This window comes from Penaeus vannamei, chromosome 23, assembly GCF_042767895.1.
Source record: "Penaeus vannamei isolate JL-2024 chromosome 23, ASM4276789v1, whole genome shotgun sequence".
Lineage (NCBI taxonomy): Eukaryota > Metazoa > Arthropoda > Malacostraca > Decapoda > Penaeidae > Penaeus > Penaeus vannamei.
Window position 1 is genome coordinate 3,769,991 of NC_091571.1, and position 14,496 is coordinate 3,784,486.

At 41.0% G+C, this 14,496-nt stretch overlaps 1 protein-coding gene across 1 annotated transcript; it reads left to right on the forward strand.

Annotated features, from left to right (window-relative positions):
* Positions 1 to 2,972: 2,972 nt before the first annotated feature.
* On the forward strand, positions 2,973 to 9,047 carry LOC138866038 (uncharacterized). Its single transcript, XM_070137575.1, has 4 exons — positions 2,973 to 3,033; positions 7,113 to 7,352; positions 7,584 to 8,484; positions 8,693 to 9,047. The coding sequence occupies exons 1-4, from the start codon at positions 2,973 to 2,975 to the stop codon at positions 9,045 to 9,047; spliced, it is 1,557 nt and encodes a 518-aa protein (XP_069993676.1).
* Positions 9,048 to 14,496: the final 5,449 nt, after the last annotated feature.

Consider the following 14,496-nt stretch of genomic DNA (forward strand, 5'->3'; position numbering starts at 1 on the left):
CGAATGCCTTTGATCCATAGGTCACAATAAACATAAAAGCCCGACATTTCATCATATTTATCAACAAAAACAAATGTAACAACAACAGCAATAGCAACAGCATCAGCAACAACAACAGCAATAGCAACAGCATCAACAACAACAATAACAACAGCATCAACAACATTAACAACAGCATCATCATCAACAACAACAATAACAACAGCAGCACCAACAAAACAACAAAATAACAGCAACAAAACAACAACAACAACAAACAACAACAGTAACAACAAAAAGGAATATATATTGACACTGCCAAAGAGAATTCAAACATTTAATATCCATAAAATGCCGTTTATATGACCTTTCGTAGATGCGAGCAAAAAAGGGAAATCTAGTTTCGAAATAATACACATTTTATAAAGACCATAAGGAGTTTTAAGGCGTTTGCACTCCTTCGCTTAATGACGCAATTAAAATAAGTAACTGGGAACAGAAGCCATTAAATCTACTACATCTACACGAATAAGATTTTTTTTCTCTCTCTTTTTTTCTTATCTAAAATGAGGGGATATCATAGTGCAATATCTCTATCATATCATATATATTATATTACAAATAACCCATAGCGTACTTTTCCTCCTCCTCCTCTTCCTTTCCTTCTTCTCCTCTTCATCTCCTTCTCCCTCTTCTTCCTATGGATATCATAGTGCAATATCTATCTGATAACTTGACCTCTAATATTGGTTACAGAAAATCCTTCATATACAGTCAAGGTGAAAATTCAAACATGTTTCGAATTCCGTCTCGAATCATCTGCTTCATTTCACACTTTCTGTATAGGGTGAGAAAGATTCGATGTTTCATTTCATTAAAAGTCTAGTCTGCTCGGCTTCAAACCACACATTCTGTATTGCGAAAGACAGATTCGAAGCTTCATTTTATTAAAAGTCTAGTCTGTTCGGCTTCAAACCACATTCTGTATAGGGTACGAAAGATTCGAAGCCTCATTTCATCAAAAGACTTTGTTCCACTCCGCTTCAAACCACACTTTCTGTATAGCGAAAGAAAGATTCGAAGCCTCATTTCATCAAAAGACTAATCTGCTCCGAAACAGAGATTCGAAGCCTCATTTCCTCAAAAGACTGATCTGCTCCGAAACAGAGATTCGAAGCCTTATTTCCTCAAAAGACTAATCTGCTCCGAAACAGAGATTCGAAGCCTTATTTCCTCAAAAGTCTAATCTGCTCCGAAACAGAGATTCGAAGCCTTATTTCCTCAAAAGTCTAATCTGCTCCGAAACAGAGATTCGAAGCCTTATTTCCTCAAAAGACACCCCCCCTCTGCTCCGAAACAGAGATTCCGAAGCCTCATTTCCTCCAGAAGACTAAATCTGCTCCGAAAACAGAGATTCAGAAGCCTCTATTTCCTCAGAAGACTAATCTGCTCCAGAAACAGAGATTCGAAGCCTTATTTCCTCAAAAGACTAATCTGCTCCGAAACAGAGATTCGAAGCCTTATTTCCTCAAAAGACTAATCTGCTCCGAAACAGAGATTCGAAGCCTTATTTCCTCAAAAGACTAATCTGCTCCGAAACAGAGATTCGAAGCCTTATTTCCTCAAAAGACTAATCTGCTCCGAAACAGAGATTCGAAGCCTCATTTCCTCAAAAGACTAATCTGCTCCGTAACAGAGATTCGAAGCCTCATTTCCTCAGAAGACTAATCTGCTCCGAAACAGAGATTCGAAGCCTTATTTCCTCAAAAGACTAATCTGCTCCGAAACAGAGATTCGAAGCCTTATTTCCTCAAAAGACTAATCTGCTCCGAAACAGAGATTCGAAGCCTTATTTCCTCAAAAGACTAATCTGCTCCGAAACAGAGATTCGAAGCCTCATTTCCTCAGAAGACTAATCTGCTCCGAAACAGAGATTCGAAGCCTCATTTCCTCAAAAGACTAATCTGCTCCGAAACAGAGATTCGAAGCCTCATTTCCTCAGAAGACTAATCTGCTCCGAAACAGAGATTCGAAGCCTTATTTCCTCAAAAGACTAATCTGCTCCGAAACAGAGATTCGAAGCCTCATTTCCTCAGAAGACTAATCTGCTCCGAAACAGAGATTCGAAGCCTTATTTCCTCAAAAGTCTAATCTGCTCCGAAACAGAGATTCGAAGCCTCATTTCATCAAAAGACTAATCTGCTCCGAAACAGAGATTCGAAGCCTTATTTCCTCAAAAGACTAATCTGCTCCGAAACAGATTCGAAGCCTTATTTCCTCAAATGACTAATCTGCTCCGAAACAGAGATTCGAAGCCTTATTTCCTCAAAAGTCTAATCTGCTCCGAAACAGAGATTCGAAGCCTCATTTCATCAAAAGACTAATCTGCTCCGAAACAGAGATTCGAAGCCTTATTTCCTCAAAAGACTAATCTACTCCGAAACAGAGATCCGAAGCTTCATTTCAACAAGACTCTGGTTCGACACTGTACTCTGCACACCAGCATAACGTACCTCGGGGATTGGTTTCAATTGTAATACTCTCTCCCGCGAATAATAACTGAACATCAGATTACTTGTTTATGGTCATGTTCTGGGCTAAAGACATGACAGGCTAGACTAGGTTGTCATGGGTCTATTTCATGTCTATTAAGTTTATCGATATTTTTATATCTATCTGATTACTTTGTTTATTTGATATTTTTATCAAGTAGTATTTGGCAATTCTCAAGTAACTATTAAGAGAGAATAAACAATAATAACATTTATGAATAACAATGATAATAATGATAATAATGACTATAATAATAATAATAATGATGATAATAATAATAATAGTAATAATAATAATAATAATAATGACAATAATAATAATAATAATAATAATAATGATAATAATAACCATAACAATAACAACAATGATGATAATTAGAAGATGGCGAAGATGGAGACGAAGACAATAATAAGAGGAAATTCAATAATTAGAGTACGAACATGAATGTGAATAAGGAAAATGAGATTAAGAATAAGAATAGGAATGAGAAGGAGAATAAACGTGAGAACAAGACCATGATAATTAGAATACGAAAGAGAATAAGGAATACAAGGGGGATCAGAAAAGAAAGGAGAAAAAAGTGAAGAGGAAGAAGACGAAAACACAGATAAAGATAAAGAAAAAGAGAAGAAAATGCAGACATTTTATAGCGTTTATGTTCGTTTTTCTAATCGTCAGGTTATTTTTTATACATAATTTACTCCTGCGTTTCATTAAACTCGTGAAACAAATCAGCTCTACTAATAAAGTTCTAACATTTATAATAAAGACAATGGCAATAAAAAACAGGATAAAGCGAATAACAATGATAATTATGAAAATAATAACAATGATAATGAGTTATAAAAACGACATTAATAAAAAATAAATAAATAAATAAATAAAAAAAATACTGTGCCGCTACATACCATCTAAAATTCTTATATTTTCTGTATTTTTCATAGAAAACACATTTTCTTTCCTCATATATAATGCTCTGCGTCACTTAGTCCCAAGAAAATGTTAAAAGAAATACAAGATGTTACACGTGCACGCCCACATGACACTTCGGAGATGACGTGGGTGTATGCATCTCAAGGTCAGAAACCTTTTCGTACATGAATTTTGTTCTCACATTCTGAAAGTAAACAATAATAATCGCAAGTGCAAAAGAAAAGAGAGAGAGAGAGAAAGAAAGGAAAAAGAACACATTCCATATCCATACAGACGGGTAGATGAACCTCAAATGATGGCAAAATGAGTTTAACAACACCAAAACAACAAAAGATCAACATCCTCAACAACAACAGCATCCTCAACAATAACAACAACAACAACAAAACATCAACATCCTCAACAACAATAACAACAAAACGTCAACATCACCTCAATGTAACAACAATACCAACAAAACGTCAAACCCATCCTCAACAACAATAACAACAAAACGTCAACATCCTCAACAACAACAACAGCAACAACATCCTCAAACAACAACAACAAAACATCAACATAACAACAACAACAACAAAACGTCAACATCTCTCAACAACAACAACAGCAAACAACCATTAATCCTCCAACAACAACAAACAAACATCAACATCCTCAACAACAACAACAGCAACAACAACAAAACATCAACATCCTCAACAACATCCTCCTCAACATCAACAAAACATCAACATCCCCAACAACAACAAAACATCCTCAACAACAACAACAAAACATCAACAACATCCTCAACAACAACAACAAATCATCAACATAAAAAAAAAAACTCAACCCCTCAGCCCACACCCAGAAAAAAAAATCCCCACGCCCACACGCCTCAATCTACAAAGCAGGTCCCGATGTACATGTATACATATTTATGTACATGTCTTGTGTGTGCGCCTCTGGTTATGTAATGAACTACAGTCCTTCTTAAATGCAATAAGAGAGGACCTTCAACGTATGTACAGTATGCAAATCTAGTATTGTTTTATAAGATTGTAATAAGGATTGGGTTTGGGAGGGGATGGAGGAGAGGAGCGGAGAGGGGAAAGGAGAGGGGAAAGGAGAGGGAGAGGGAGAGCGGGAGAAGTGAAGGAGAGGGGAAGGGAAAGTGGAAAAGTTAAGGAGAGGGGATTATAAGACGAAGACAGAGGTTGAGGAAGGAGAGGGGGAGGGGTGGAAGGGGGAAGGGAGGAAGGGAAAAAGTGAGAAGGAGGAGGGGGAGGGAGATCGGGAAAATGAAGGAGAGGGGAAGGGAGAAGGATGGCGAGATAGGGATGGAGAAGGAGAGGGAAAGGGATAAAATGAGAGAGAGAGAAAGAGAGCGATAAAACAAGGGAAAGGGAGAAGGAGTGCTTTAAATCGAGGGAGAGGGCGAGCGATGAATAGAAGCAAAGGGAGAGGAGGAGTGTGATAAAGAAGGTTGCAAAGAAAAAAAAAAGAATTAAAGAAGAGTAGTAAGATAGAAAGAAAGGCGAATATATATTAAGGGAGATGGATAGGTGGATGAATGAATGAAGGAAGAAATAGACAGAGAGGGCAATATATATATATATATATATATATATATATATATATATATATATATATATATATATATATATATATATATATATAAAGAGAGAGAAAGTCAAATAGAGAGCATATGAGAGAAAGAGAAAGAGAGAAAGAGACAAAAAGAGATCAACAGACATACAAAATAAACAAATAAATAAACAAATGAAAAAGACAAACAAACACACAGACAGAGAAACAAAGAGAAGAAAGAAGGGAGAGAGAGCACACCACCCAACTTCCCTTGACTGAGGCAAAAGCATCTCGAGCCTACGGTAAGTGTCACGTGATCGCGGTTCCACGAAAGCAATTCATTAAATCCATTCATTAAAGTCGGCCATTAGACAAGCTCACACGACGCGGCTGCTGTACAACGAACGCCCATATATAGTCATCTTTCTTTTCTTCCTTTCTTCAGTTAATAGGGAAGAAATGAAAATGGTTTTGAGGGTGTGCTTTCGAGTGTGTGTACCAGTGTGTGTGTGTGTGTGTGTGTGTGTGTGTGTGTGTGTGTGTGTGTGTGTGTGTGTGTGTGTGTGTGTGTGTGTGTGTGTGTGTGTGTGTGAGAGGGGAGAGAGAGAGAGAGAGAGAGAGAGAGAGAGAGAGAGAGAGAGAGAGAGAGAGAGAGAGAGAGAGAGAGAGAGAGAGAGAGAGAGAGAGAATGAAAGAAAGAAAAATTAGAAGTAAAGAAAGAGAGAAAAGAGAGATATCTATAGAGAGATGGACAACAAAACAGAATGAGACACACATACGAAGGAGAAAGAGAAAGAGAATGAAAGAGAAAGAAACGAAAGCCAAAGACAGCGAAAGAGACAGAAAGCGAGAAAGCGAGAGACCCAAAGCCCAAGAAACGAACAAAGAGAAAGAGCGAAAGAGAAAGAACGAAAGACAGAGAGAGAGAGAGAGAGAGAGAGAGAGAGAGAGAGAGAGAAAGATTGATAGACAGAGAGAGAGAGAGAGAGATCGGACAGTACGCCCAACCTAACATCACGTCTTATCAGTCCCCAAGATTGCAGCAACTACTTGAGGCCGGGGACATTATCCCGTAAGGTCGGAAATCACGTCTGGGTGCCCGCCCATCGTCGCCCTTATAGACAGCGTGAAGTAATTAACTCGCCTCTCGCACTTCACTTAATTCCCTCCATTACCTGGAACCCTGAAGGATCTGCTGTGGCGTTCCTCCGGCGCCTTCGTCTTCGTCGCCGGCTGATGGCGGAGACACCGGCGATGAGCCTTGGCGGGGCCCCGGCAGGGATCGCGTTGTGGTGGGGTGTTGGGTTGCAGGGGGGGTGGGGTGAACTCTGCTGTGGTGGGGTGTTGGGTGGGGGGGGGGGGGGGTACTTTGCTGTGTTGGGTATGTTATGTTGGGTGTTATGTTGGTTTGGGTGTTATATTATTGTGTTGGTGGTATTGTGTTATGTTGGGTATGGTGCGTTATGTTGGGTATGGTGTGTTATGTTGTTTTGGATGTTATGTTAGGTATGGTGTGTTGTGTTGGGTGTTATGTGTTATGTTGTGTTGTTGGTATTGTGTTTTGTTGTGTTGGGTGTTATGTTGTTTTGTTGTGTTGGGTGGTTGGTGCTATGTTGGCTTGGGTGTTATATTATTGTATTGGCTGTTATGTTGCTTTAGGTGTTGTGTTATCTTGGGTCTTATGTTGTGTTACGTTGGGTGTTATGTTGTGTTGGGTATTAGGTTTTATGAGGTCTAGGGTCTTATGTTGTACTGGGTGTTATTTTATGTTTGGGTCGTATGTTGTCTTGGGTGTTATATCATTGTGTTGGCTGTAAGGCGCCATGTTGTATTAACTGTTATGGTGCTGTGTTGGGTATTATGTTGTGTTGGGTGTTATGATGTGTTGCTTGTTATATTGTGTTGGGTGTTGTACTGTGTTGACTGCTTTGTTGTGCTATGTTGGTGTTATGTTGTGTTGGATAACCTTCTCCCTACACCTTGTTGTCATCAGCGTTGGGTGTTGGCAGAGACCCTGACAATATCCTTGCTACATTGGTTGTTAATTTGTTATACTGATATCCCGCTGTCATCACCAGGTGTTGTCACAGACTCTGACATCACCCTCGCTATGTTGGAAGTTTCTCTGGCTTGGCTACATCATCAACGTTGCAGCATGTTGGCAGAAACCCTGACAACATCCCTGTTATATTTATGTTGCGCTGAATATCTCTTTGCCAACACCGTGTCACGCTGTTGTCATCGTTGTCGGATGTTGGCACGGATTCTGCCAACGTCCCTCTTTGAATTTTGTTATCGGAGCCTCTGCCAACATGACCGTACTGCTGTGTCTACTCCTCTGACAACACTGCAACTATCTAATGTTCATCGCACTTGTCATTGCTGGGAAATATAACTCTCTGCCAACACCCTATCTACGTTGTCTGCTGTCAGCCTGCCAACACCCTAGTCGTGTTGTCTGCTGTCTCTCTGCTATCACCCCATAGCTACGTTGTCTCTTGTCCTTCTGTCTACGCTTTCGTCGCATTGTCTGCTGTCTCTGCCAACAGCTAGCCGCACTGTCTGCTCCTTCCCCTACCAGCTCCCTAGCAACGTTGTCTGCTGTTCCCTCTGCCAGCACCTTAACCGCCCTAGCTGTTATCCTTCTGCCAACACCTTAGCTGAATCGTCTCCTATTCCCTCTGCCAACACCTTAACCACATTGTCTCCCTATCCCTCTGCCAACACCTTAACCACATCGTCTCCCTATCCCTCTGCCAACACCTTAACCACATTGTCTCCCTATCCCTCTGCCAACACCTTAACCACATTGCCTCCCTATCCCTCTGCCAACACCTTAACCACATTGTCTCCCTATCCCTCTGCCAGCACCTTAGCCACATTATCTTCCTATCCCTCTGCCAACACCTTAACCACATTGTCTCCCTATCCCTCTGCCAACACCTTAACCACATTGTCTCCCTATCCCTCTGCCAACACCTTAGCCACATTGTCTCCTATTCCCTCTGCCAACACCTTAGCTGACTCGTCTCCTATTCCCTCTGCCAACACCTTAGCAGAATCGTCTCCTATTCCCTCTCCCAACACCTTAGCTGAACCGTCTCCTATTCCCTCTCCCAACACCTTAGCTGAACCGTCTCCTATTCCCTCTCCCAACATCGCGGCTGACACCCTGCCCCTTTTCTGGGTCCCAGTGCCAAGTCAGCTGTCCCTCTGCCAACATCCTAGCCATGTTGCTCACTGTCTCCCTGCCAACATCTTAGCCTCATTGTTTCCCTATCCCTCTGCCAACACCTTAACCACATTGTCTCCCTATCCCTCTGCCAACACCTTAGCCACATTGTCTCCCTATCCCTCTACCAACACCTTAGCCGCATTATCTCCCTATCCCTCTGCCAACACCTTAGCCACATTGTCTCCTATTCCCTCTGCCAACACCTTAGCCGCATTGTCTCCCTATCCCTCTGCCAACACTCTGCCGCATTGTCTCCCTATCCCTCTGCCAACACCTTAACCACATTGTCTCCCTATCCCTCTGCCAACACCTTAACCACATTGTCTCCCTATCCCTCTGCCAACACCTTAACCACATTGTCTCCCTATCCCTCTGCCAACACCTTAGCCGCATTATCTCCCTATCCCTCTGCCAACACCTTAGCTATCCCTCTGCCAACACCTTAGCCGCATTATCTCCCTATCCCTCTGCCAACACCTTAGCCACATTGTCTCCTATTCCCTCTGCCAACACCTTAGCCGCATTGTCTCCCTATCCCTCTGCCAACACCTTAGCCACATTGCCTCCCTATCCCTCTGCCAACACCTTAACCACATTGTCTCCCTACCCCTCTGCCAACACCTCAGCAGAATCGTCTCCTATTCCCTCTGCCAACACCTTAGCCACATTGTCTCCCTATCCCTCTGCCAACACCGCGGTTCCTGACACCCTGCCCCCTCTTCTCAGTCCGCTGCCAAGTCGTCCCTATGAGAGTTCTCCGTCAAATGTCTGTCTATAAAGAAGATAAATGCTTTTATGTGGGTAGATTTACTCTCCAGTCTCCTGTATCTTCTTGTGTCTTGGCCCTACTTTATTTCTTGCATATTTAGTAAAGTTATTCCTTATTATCATCATCATCGATTATCATTATCGATTGCTATCATTATCATCAATTATCGTTGTCATAATTATCATTATCATTAGTGGTAGTAGTACTGTTACATTGTTATTATTGTTATTTTTGTTATTACTATTATCATCATTATTACTATCATTATATTTTGTTAATATCATTATCATCATCATCATCATCAGTGTTATTGTTATCATTATTGTTAATTATTATTATTAGTAGTAATAGCGTTACCAATATCATTATGGTTAACAGCATTATCATTTCTTTTTTACTATTATCATTTGTATCAATCATACTATCGCTTATTCTCTCATATCATTTTGTTGAACGTATCCACCGTTTTCTTATCTATTTATCTATCAAATTGTCCTGCCAACACCATCCTTCTAACTCTAGATAGACTGCACCAACATGTAAAAAGCAAAAAAAGAAGAAAGGAAGAAGAAAAGGAAGAAGAAGGAGAAGAAGAAGAAGAAGAAGAAGAAGAAGAAGAAGAAGAAGAAGAAGAGAGAGAGAGAAAAAAAAAAAATATATATATATATATATATATATATATATATATATATATATATATATATATATATATATATATATATATATATATCTTAAAACACTGCAGATTTATTATTATGAGAAATATTTTCACATATCAAGATACTGAAAATTTGTGAAATCTTCCTTGATAAATATTTTTTGCAAAATTCAAATACTGCCACGTAGTAAGGAATCTCAGATATAATACAATAACTATGAAAAGAAAGAAAAGAAAAAATCAATACTAAACAAGAAATAAAAAAACGAAATAAAAAATCCTCGTATCTATTCCTCTCTTACCTATCTATTTTTCTTCTTCTTCTTCTCCCTACCCCCCACCCCCCACCCCACCCCTCCCCCTCTCCCATCTCTGACGTCCCGCCCGGTCACGTGACCTGCCGCGGGAGAAAGTTTCCAATGCAGGAAATTAATATCATATGTGACTGGAAGTTTATGAAGCGTAAAAATGCCACGATTCTCCAAGGCGACGGGAATCGTCTGGAGTCTCCGGTGCTTCCCCACGTATTGCATTTGCGATCATGAATATGATAATGATGACGCTATTACGAATGCAAATGGCAATGCTAATACTAATGATAGTGATAGTCGCCCGGCGCGGGTGGTGAGGGTGGTGGCGATGGTGCTGGGTGAGAGGAATGGGGGTGATGGTGGTGGCAATGGTGCTGGGTGAGAGGAATGGGGGTGATGGTGGTGGTGGTGATGGTGTGGTTTATGAATTGAGAATTGAGGGAGTAAGGGTGAAAATTGGTGGTGGTAATGGTGAGGGTAGAGGAAAGGTGGTGGTGATGGTGGTGGTGATGGTGGTAGTGGTGGTGGTGGTGGTGGCAATGGTGCAGGGTGAGGAGGCATGGGGGTGGTACGTGTTGATGATGGTGATAGAGATGGTGGTTGATGATGGGGAGATGAGGTGAGGGTGGTGGTGGTAATGGTGCTGGATGAGAGGAATGGTGGTGGTGATGGTGGTAGTGGTGGTGGTGGTGGTGATGGTGGTGGTGATCGGTGGTGGTGTAGAGATGATGGTGGTGGTGGTGGTAGCGGTGGTTGATGATGATGGTGGTGGCCAATGGTGCTGGGTGAGAGGAATGAGTGGTGGTGATGATGGTGATGGTGGTGGTGATAGAGATGGTGGTGGTGGTGATAGAGATGGTGGTGATGGTGATGATGATGGTGTAGAGATGATGGTGGTGATGGTGATGGTGGTTGATGATGGTGATAGAGATGGTGTTGGTGATGATGATGATGATGGTGAAAGAGATGGTTGATGATGAGGGTGGTGATGGTGGTTGATGATGAGGATGATGGTGGTGATGATGATGGTGATGAAAATGATGATCATGGAGATGATGAGAGTGGTGATGTGATAATAATACCTATGGAGTTAATCATACTATGATGTTTATGATGATAACTATAAGAAGAATGATACTAACGATAATCACAATAACAACAATATTAGTAATGATAACGATGCTTATAATAATAATAAAAAAAGCAACAACAATGACAATGACAACAATTCTGATAACACAAGCAACAACAATAAAAAAGCAATAAAAACAATAGCACACAAGGTCCCACAAGCACACCAATTACACCCAGAGCAAGGAAGTCCAACCATAAAACCGTCTATAACAAATTAAAAAGCTCTCTCCCTTTAGCTTTTAAATCTCATCCCTTAAACAAAACCATTTACGCAAATATGGATAAATTGAATATCCATATGATCGCATGCAGGTCGGTACCCACAGAGACACAATGAAGAATTAATAACTTTTTATAATAATTAATAACTTATATTAATAACATAACACCTAACAGCAACACAATAATATAACTAATTTATAGGATCACCAATGTTATTTCGTCCCAGGCCATGGATAACCCACCCATAAAACATCACAACTTGCCCAGTAACTTTTACACGAAGTCTATTTCCTCTCTTTTCTACCCTCAATCTACTAGAAATATCTACTTAACTACTCTTACTTAAATGTTCCCCGACCCTAAGTTCTGAAGTTCCTTAAGTTATAGTTCCATAAGGGTCGGTTTGTAATCATTCCGAGCTCAGTAACCATATTTCGTCCATTTTCAGAAAAGGGAAAACTGACAACTCACCTTAGATAAGGGGTGTAAATCATTGAAAATGTTGTATGTGAGTTTTAGCGAAAGAGGGAAAGAATGAGAGAGAGAGAGAGAGAGAGAGAGAGAGAGAGAGAGAGAGAGAGAGAGAGAGAGAGAGAGAGAGAGAGAGAGAGAGAGAGAGAGAGAGAGAGAGAGAAAGAGAGAAAGAGAGAGCGAGAGAGAGAAAGGGCGAGAGAGAGAGAGAGAGAGAGAGAGAAAGAGCGAGAGAGAGAGAGAGAGAGAGAGAAAGGGCGAGAGAGAGGGAGAAAGGGCGAGGGAGAGAGAGGGAGAAAGGGCGAGCGAGAGAGAGGGAGAAAGGGCGAACGAGAGAGGGAGAAAACGAGAGAGAGAGAGAGAGAGAGAGAGAGAGAGAGAGAGAGAGAGAGAGAGAGAGAGAGAGAGAGAGCCGAGAAAGCGAAAAGAGATAAAGAAAAACAGAGATAGAGATAGAGAGAGAGAGAGAGAGAGAGAGAGAGAGAGAAAGAGAGAGAAAGAAAGAAACACAAACAGAGAAAGAAAAACGAAGACAGAGAGAGAAAGACAGACAGAGAGAGCGAAAGGGCGAATCAGATACCTTCAGGAGCCCGTGTTTCAGCCATTCCCCCTCCCCCCCCATCCCCTCCCTTCCCCAACTCAGCGCCCCAAAACCAACTTCAACATCTAGCCATTCGGTGCCTGGGTCTTCGGCAACCCAACCATCAATTTTCCATAATGCTTTCTCTCTCTCTCTCTCTCTCTCTCTCTCTCTCTCTCTCTCTCTCTCGTAAACTGTTAACTTCAGCTGACCACAAATCTACCCTTAAATCTACCTTCACCTACCAGGAAACAGGCCCAAAATTTATCCTCATCTACCCTTGAAATACATTCATAGTCTACTGGGATAAATTTTAATACACATCAAAAAGTATCTTTCCTATAAAACTAAACTTATTCTACATCCTCATCTACTTATCTACCATCACATGTCGATATCAACAGACAACTACAATAAAAAACGGAAGATAATAATAACAATAACAACAACAACAAAACAACAATAATAGTAATATTAATAAAGATATTAATATACAATAATAAAACCCATGGCGCAGTCTGATTCTCTCTATATATAATAATAAAATAAAAAGAACATAATCAAATACACTCCAGGTTATTTTTATTCTGTGAACTTAAATATACATATATACACACACACACACATTCATCAACTTATGAAAGCACTTTGTTTGCTCTGCATTAATCTAAATTAATACCGTATACTTAGATGAATTAAGGAAGCCTACGAGTGATCAAACTTTTTTTCTTCTTTTCTCTCTCTCTCTCTCTCTCCCTCTCTCTCTCTCTCTCTCTCTCTCTCTATCTATCTATCTTTCAGTCTTTTACTCTTTTACTCTCTCTCTCTCTCTCTCTCTCTCTCTCTCTCTCTCTCTCTCTCACTCTCTCTCTATCTATCTTTCAGTCTTTTTACTCTTTTACTCTCTCTCTCTCTCTCTCTCTCTCTCTCTCTCTCTCTCTCTCTCACTCTCTCTCTCTCTCTCTCTCTCTCTATCTATCTCTCTTTCAGTCTTTTACTCTTTACTCTTTTACTCTCTCTCTCTCTCTCTCTCTCTCTCTCTCTATCTATCTCTCTTTCAGTCTTTTACTCTTTTTACTCTTTTACTCTTTTACTCTCTCTCTCTCTCTCTCTCTCTCTCTCTCTCTCTCTCTCTCTCTCTCTCTCTCTCTCTCTCTCTCTATCTATCTATCTATCTCTCTTTCAGTCTTTTACTCTTTTACTCTTTTACTCTCTCTCTCTCTCTCTCTCTCTCACTCTCTCTCTCTCTCTCTCTCTCTCTCTCTATCTATCTATCTCTCTTTCAGTCTTTTTTACTCTTTTACTCTCTCTCTCTCTCTATCTATCTCTCTTTCAGTCTTTCTCTTTTACTCTTTACTCTCTCTCTCTCTCACTCTCTCTCTCTCTCTATCTATCTCTCTTTCAGTCTTTTACTCTTTTACTCTTTTACTCTTTTACTCTCTCTCTCTCTCTCTCTCTCTCTCTCTCTCTCTCTCTCTCTCACTCTCTCTCTCTCTCTCTCTCTCTCTCTCTCTATCTATCTATCTCTCTTTCAGTCTTTTACTCTTTTACTCTTTTACTCTCTCTCTCTCTCTCTCTCTCTCTCTCACTCTCTCTCTCTCTCTCTCTCTCTCTCTATCTATCTATCTCTCTTTCAGTCTTTTACTCTTTTACTCTCTCTCTCTCTCTCTCTCTCTCTCTCTCTCTCTCTCTCTCTCTCTCTCTCTCTCTCGCACAAGTTCGCGTGCACTTAAGCTCGGGAAGTCTAATACGATGACGTCATCGGCCATTCATTTTCCCTTTAATCTTAGGTCGAGATAACATGGATTTTTTTCCTTATCGCGGGCGGGGGAATGCAAACACTGAAACATTAGAGAATGTAACTGAAAGGAGAGAGAGAGAGGGGGGAAGGATGGATGGATGGATGGAGGGAGGGAAGGAGGGAGGGAGGGAAGGAGGGAGGGAGGGAGGGAGAGAGGGAAGGAGGGGGGAGGTGGGGAGGGAAGGAGAGAGGGAATGAGGGAGGGAGAGATAGAGAGAGGGAGGGAGAGATAGAGAGAGGGAGGGAGAGATAGAGAGAGGGAGAGAGAGTGATAGAGAGAG

Bases quoted from the DNA above. Each gene is read 5' to 3' on its own strand.
- LOC138866038 (XM_070137575.1), top strand. From the start codon at position 2,973: ATGAATGTGAATAAGGAAAATGAGATTAAGAATAAGAATAGGAATGAG. The intron at 3,034-7,112 runs GTGAGAACAAGA...TGTCATCACCAG, and splicing joins GAATGAGAAGGAGAATAAAC to GTGTTGTCACAGACTCTGAC. The intron at 7,353-7,583 runs GTACTGCTGTGT...CTCTGCCAACAG, and splicing joins GAGCCTCTGCCAACATGACC to CTAGCCGCACTGTCTGCTCC.